The 7500-nt window shown below is 42.7% G+C and overlaps 1 protein-coding gene across 2 annotated transcripts in view; it reads right to left on the reverse strand.

The window, feature by feature from the left end:
• Positions 1–7500, reverse strand: part of stard8 (StAR-related lipid transfer (START) domain containing 8) — a 30247-nt gene that overhangs the window by 20791 nt on the left and 1956 nt on the right. The window contains exon 1 of one of the 2 annotated variants that reach the window (XM_053485513.1): positions 5059–5242. The exons of the other annotated variant lie outside the window; for it this stretch is intronic. Coding sequence (XP_053341488.1) covers positions 5059–5107 — 49 coding nt within the window. The 5' untranslated portion in view covers positions 5108–5242. Of the gene's footprint in view, positions 1–5058; positions 5243–7500 lie in introns of those variants that run through there. 2 annotated transcript variants of the gene reach the window in all.

The raw sequence follows: 7500 nt of genomic DNA on the forward strand, positions 1-7500 counted from the left end.
GACACACAGACACACACAGACACACTCACACACAGACACACTCACACACATAGACACTCACACAGAGACACACACACACAGACACACACTGTCATCATAATGTACTCACCCTCACACTGTACTAACGTTGTCCTCAAGCTGTCCCTCACACTTTCCACACACTGTACTCATGCTCAGTGTACTCACTGTACACACACTCACAATGTACTCACACTATATGGACACTTGCACTGTACTTACGCTGTACTCATGCTGTACTCACACTACACTCACACACTGTACTCACACTACACTCTCACTACACTCACACTACACTCACTGTACTTACACTGTACTCATACTGTACTCACACTGTACTCACACTACACTCAATACACTCACTACACTCACACTGTACTCACACTACACTCAATACACTCACTACACTCACACTGTACTCACACTATGCTCACACTGTACTCTCACTATGCTCTCATTATGCTCTCACTACACTCACTCTGCTCACACTGTACTCACACTACACTCACACTACACTCACACTACACTCACACTACACTTACTGTACTCACACTACACTCACTGTACTCACACTACACTCACACTACACTCAATACACTCACTACACTCACACTGTACTTACACTACGCTTACACTACACTCACACTGTACTCACACTACACTCACACTACACTCACACTATTCACACTACACTCACACTACACTCACTGTACTCACACTACACTCACTGTACTCACACTACACTCACACTACACTCAATACACTCACTACACTCACACTACACTCACACTACACTTACTGTACTCACACTACACTCACTGTACTCACACTACACTCAATACACTCACTACACTCACACTACACTCAATACACTCACTACACTCACACTGTACTCACACTACACTCACACTACACTCACACTGTACTCACACTGTACTCACACTACACTCACACTGTACTCACACTACGCTTTCATTACACTCACACTACACTCACACTGTACTCACACTACACTCACTGTACTCACACTACACTCACTGCACTCACACTACACTCACACTACACTCAATACACTCACTACACTCACACTACACTCACACTACACTTACTGTACTCACACTACACTCACTGTACTCACACTACACTCACACTACACTCAATACACTCACTACACTCACACTACACTCAATACACTCACTACACTCACACTGTACTTACACTACGCTTACACTACACTCACACTGTACTCACACTGTACTCACACTACACTCACGCTGTACTCTCACTACGCTCTCATTATGCTCTCACTACACTCACTCTGCTCACATTACACTCACACTACACTTACTGTACTCACACTACACTCACTACACTCACACTACACTCACACTGTACTCACACAACACTCAATACACTCACTACACTCACACTGTACTCACACTACGCTCACGCTACGCTCACATTGTACTCCCAATACACTCACACTACACTCACTACACTCTCTGTACTCACGCTACACTCACGCTGTACTCTCACTATGCTTTCATTACGCTCTCACTACACTCACACTACACTCACATTGTGCTCACACTGTGCTCACACTGTGCTCACGCTACGCTCACGCTACACTCACGCTACGCCTTTATTACGCTCTCACTACACTCACACTACACTTACACTGTACTCACACTGTACTCACACTACACTCACACTGTACTCACACTACACTCACACTGTACTCACACTACACTCACACTGTACTCACACTACACTCACACTACACTCATACTGTACTCACACTACACTCACAGTCATCCTGCATGCAAACTGCACTTTATACTGTTTTCACACTTACTTACAGCATTAAATAAAACTTCCTTCCTAAAAACTGTACGATCATAACACATCACACAAATAATGTAGATCCATAACACATACACACACACACTCACACACACACACTTTACAGCTGTTCTTCAAAACACTCCATATCCCCAACCCACACACACCTGCGATACCTTATGTCATACCTGCAACACGAACGCAACCAGACACACACACACACACACACACTACTGCGACACATCTGTAACAGAGGATTCACAGCTGTGACACGGTGCTCTCTCATCATTAATTCATTTTCACTCTAAACACCGTACAAACTTACTTTAACGTTTTTGTATATGGTCTGAGAGATAAATAAACAGAAGCTGTGTGTGTGTGTGTGTGTGTGTGGGAGACAGAGAGAAACAGCAAAGTTGCAGTGTGGGCTGTTAGCCTATATAAAGACGACTGACGAAAATAAATCAGATCCTGAGTACAGATGTACATAAAGTGAGTGTGCAAGGTAGGGCAAGTAGCTCTGCGTGTCACATACACTACAATAATTAGTGCAAAATAGCAAGCAGTAGTGTGGAGTAGGCTGTAGGGAGTTTGTTGGAGGCCTTACTGGGTTACGGTTCCGGGTGTTTGAATTGTGCAAATACCGATATTTACAGACAGTTTGTCCCAGAATTCAGTAAAAAGAAAAATGGAAAGAAAGGGAAAAAAAGTTGGGTTTTGAAAATTTGGAGGCGTTTGAGGCGGTAAAGCACCAACTGTTTCTTTATAATCCCACAGGTGGCGCTCTGAACTATTTTGCCACTATTTTGTGGCAAAGAGGCGAATTCTGTCCTTTTCACACTTCTACAGCGTGCTCTCCATCCAGAGGAGCAACTTCAGCCGGAGGTGTTCTACAGAACATCTTTTCTATCAACAGACACAAAATTACACGACTCTTCTCTGTAACGTGTACATGCTGATGGTACTGTATCTGTCTGTAATGATGGAATATTACATTAATACAAGTGATTGTATCATCACAGTCTCTCAGTCGTTTACTAATACCACCGGGCCTTACAGCACTCCACTGCAGCATATGTGAGCTCAATCATGACTCACGCTCATACTTCAGTGCAATACGGTATTTACTGTTTTTAAGTGTTTTTATTTTAAGATTTATTTTATTTTATTTACACCCCCCTGTCTAATTATTCATTCTTATTAAAACGACAGTAAGCAACTGTAAACAAGACAAAGCAATTTCCCTAGGAGATGAATAAAGTCATCTGAACCCTGCACATCATTACACACCCTCATCGCGTGTAATCTGAAGTTTGTTTATAAATAATAATAATGAGGGCGAATGATGTAACGGAGATACTCTGTAACAATGTAGCTTTGTCTTTAATTTAATGTATATGTTTGTATTTGAAGGTAATGTGTAGTGTTTAAATGCTGCACTTGGGTTCTAAGTGAGAGAACGAATGTTATAAAGGAACAAGATACGTTTCATTACTCATTAAACTCATTAAAGGTTTATAACTGTAATATGATCAGGATATTTATAAACCCATGACACTTGTAGAATTGGTATCTCCAGGTATGGTGGTGTTGGTGATGATACGGTACTGTACGGTACCAGGGGATGATACGGTACTGTACGGTACCAGGGGTGATACGGTACTGTACAGTACCAGGGGATGATACGGTACCAGGGGGTGATACGGTACTGTACGGTACCAGGGGGTGATACGGTACTGTAGGGTACCAGGGGATGATACGGTACTGTACGGTACCAGGGGTGATACGGTACTGTATGGTAACAGGGGATGATACGGTACTAGATGGTACCAGGGGATGATACGGTACTGTACGGTACCAGGGGGTGATGCGGTACTGTACGGTACCAGGGGGTGATACGGTACTGTACGGTACCAGGGGATGATACGGTACTGTACGGTACCAGGGGATGATACGGTACCAGGGGGTGATACGGTACTGTACGGTACCAGGGGGATGATACGGTACTGTACGGTACCAGGGGGATGATACGGTACTGTAGGGTACCAGGAGGTGATACAGTACTGTAGGGTACCAGGAGGTGATACGGTACTGTACGGTACCAGGAGGTGATACGGTACTGTAGGGTACCAGGAGGTGATACGGTACTGTACGGTACCAGGAGGTGATACGGTACTGTAGGGTACCAGGGGGATGATACGGTACTGTAGGGTACCAGGAGGATGATACGGTACTGTAGGGTACCAGGGGGATGATACGGTACTGTAGGGTACCAGGGGATGATACGGTACTGTAGGGTACCAGGGGATGATACGGTACTGTAGGGTACCAGGGGATGATACGGTACTGTAGGGTACCAGGGGATGATACGGTACTGTAGGGTACCAGGGGGATGATACGGTACTGTAGGGTACCAGGGGGATGATACGGTACTGTAGGGTACCAGAGGATGATACGGTACTGTAGGGTACCAGGGGGTGATACGGTACTGTACGGTACCAGGGGATGATACGGTACTGTAGGGTACCAGAGGATGATACGGTACTGTAGGGTACCAGGAGGTGATACGGTACTGTACGGTACCAGGGGGATGATACGGTACTGTAGGGTACCAGGAGGTGATACGGTACTGTACGGTACCAGGAGGTGATATGGTACTGTAGGGTACCAGAGGATGATACGGTACTGTAGGGTACCAGGAGGATGATATGGTACTGTACGGCACCAGGGGGATGATACGGTACTGTACGGCACCAGGGGGATGATACGGTACTGTAGGGTACCAGGAGGATGATACGGTACTGTACGGTACCAGGGGGATGATACGGTACTGTAGGGTACCAGGAGGATGATATGGTACTGTACGGTACCAGGGGGATGATACGGTACTGTAGGGTACCAGGAGGTGCTCGGTGATGATCGGTACTGACTGACACTGGAGACTCCTTCAGTCTCAGAAACACACTCCTCTCCACTGAAAGAATGGGTCCGTTTGAGGAAATTAATCAACACCTTCGGACCAATCACATGTCTGATTACAGGCAGATTTAACTCAAATATGGCAGAGCTTCGCGCATGCGCAGAAGCGCACAGGGTTTCAACGGGAGGTTTATTATAGAGCTCGTGCCGCCGATTCTGTTTCTTTTAAAAAAAAAAAAAATGAATGAATGAATGAATGAATGATTTCCGTGGACTCACCCAACACCGGTGTGTGTGCGCGTGTCCCCCGCGCTCCGCTCTCATCCATCTCTCTCTCTCTCTCTCTCCGTCTGTCTGTCTCTCCGCGCGCTCCTGATCTACTCCTCTTCTCTTCCTCCTCCCTCACTCCTCTCCTTCATCTCTCTCTCTCTCTCTCTCTGTGTCTCTCTCACTTTCACTCTGATGTTTTTTCTCTTTGATCTAAACTTGTTACTTTTTTGTCTCGCACTCATTTCGAACCCCCCTCCCCCTCCTCCTCCTCCTCCCTCCTCCCGTTAGAAACGAGCCGCTTCCTGACACGCGTCGCACGCGCTGAGCCTCATGGGATATGTAGTCCACGCCTTAGACCACGCCCACTCAATACACCCTCAATCTTTTCTGTGTCACACACACTTATATCTTATCGCTTTCTCTCTATAATATTGTTGATGTTTATTTATTGGTCAGTTTGCTCCACTGTTTCTACATTTTAACCTAAAAGTAACTGATAATTCAAGATTCAAATAACTTTATTAATCCCAGAGGGAAATTGGGTATGCTCAGTTACAGGCTAATAAAGAATAATAATAATAATAATAATAATAATAATAATAATCTTTAAAAAATGTACATGTCTGTCTGCAACAAAAATTAAATCCTTTATCGTAATTCTAACTGTAACTGTAATTTTTCCAAATTGTGTTTGGTGTGAGAACATTATACATTATTGGTTTTTTACTGTTTAAAGCAAGTTTAAAGCAAGATTTTAAATCTACTGTCATTTCAACTCATAACAGTCAATGGGAAAGAGAGGATATCAAGAGGTTGATGTTTACACTAAGTTGTCTTTCTTTGGTGCTCAGACAAATACACTCCCTGTTCGGTAATCAGAGAGTGAATCACAGATGAGAAATGGAAAAAGTAGATAAAAGGATAAAGATGAAGTTTTGTCTTAAAACCACTCCAGCGTGTTAAAATTCACTTATACCACTTCAGCGCTGTTATTTCAGCCAAAGTGAAAATATGAACTAATCCCAGTCAAAATATTCACTTTATCTTTTCTAATTAATATCTATTGGTGCAGGTGTTTGTTTACATTGAGACAGTAGCGCATTAGTAGATTATTTTACAGTAGATTATTAAATCCCACACATAACTGTTCATAACATCACTTTTACTCCACATTTAGATTCACTGATGGTGCAGATTAAACTTCAGACAGAGATCTAAGGACTGCAGGAGATTCATTATATTCTGTCCAGACAGTTTTGTGTGATGACGTAACAGAATCTGTCTAACAGACAAACAGACAGAAAACTGGTTTCCGGTCCTCCTGTATATGAAACGTAAAGACATCATTGACAGAGCGAGTTCTGACCGATGTACAGATTAAACCTTTCTTTTTTGATATATACTGTAGATATTAAGCAAAAGCTCTTTTGAAGACTATTTTTTTAGGAGGCCTGAAGCTAAAGTTTGTGCCCCCTGCTGATCAATAGAGTAACGTCCTTCGGGGAGTATCGCAGCTCGTGAACGCATTTTGTAGCCGACCGTCTACAAGCCACATCATTCAGTTCAGATTTTTTTCGTCAGATCGGATTTGCAACATCATGATGGTTCATGCTCATAATTACACACGACTTTTATCTGGCTCTAAAGTGGATGCATCTATCCTCTGAAATGGCACGAATGACGCCATCTGGGTTAAAACACGTCATGTTTGTGCAAAAACTCATTAATTTCAAACAACAGATGTGCTTTTAGCAACAAAAAAATACACACTTGGGGAATTTGCACCGGAGGAATGCATCCTCTGTTCTTTTTCGGCTTTATCTAACAAACAGTGTGAGGTTTTCTTCCAGAATTTCCTGATATTTAATTAAATCTATTCCTCCCTCTAACAGGGACAACACAAGCCCAAAGCGTGATCGACCCACCATCGTGCTGAACTTTCAAATTCTGCTCCTTATTTCCCAAAACCTTTACCCATGACCTTTCTTCATGTTTTATGTGAATGTGGTCAGTCCACACTTGCTTTTGAGCTGGATGCTGAATCTTGCAAAATGACGTTAATGTTCAGAGAGCTGTGCAGCGTCTGGGACGCGGTATGAAGAGTCGGAGGATTTATAAATCTCCTAGCCTTTCCTAATGATTATTACGAACAAGCCAAAGCGCTAATGAGCTAAATAAGGTCAGAAACCTCGGTAAAGTAAACTTTTGAATAGTGTGTCGTTTCCTTTTCACTCTTGAATAGAATAAAACAAAATTAATACAGTATTATTGCTATATAAGTCATAAATACATTCAAAATTATGTAAAGAATTATAAGTCTTAAACATCACCAAACAGAGGAATTTATATGTTTGTGTATTGAGTTTTAGGCAGATGGAAAGAAATGCTTTATACAAATTGTTTCATTTTATCAAAAATACAAAAATGCTAAATTAATGAACAAAATGAACA

The sequence above is a fragment of the Clarias gariepinus genome, chromosome 24 (genome assembly GCF_024256425.1).
Source record: "Clarias gariepinus isolate MV-2021 ecotype Netherlands chromosome 24, CGAR_prim_01v2, whole genome shotgun sequence".
NCBI classification, from domain to species: domain Eukaryota; kingdom Metazoa; phylum Chordata; class Actinopteri; order Siluriformes; family Clariidae; genus Clarias; species Clarias gariepinus.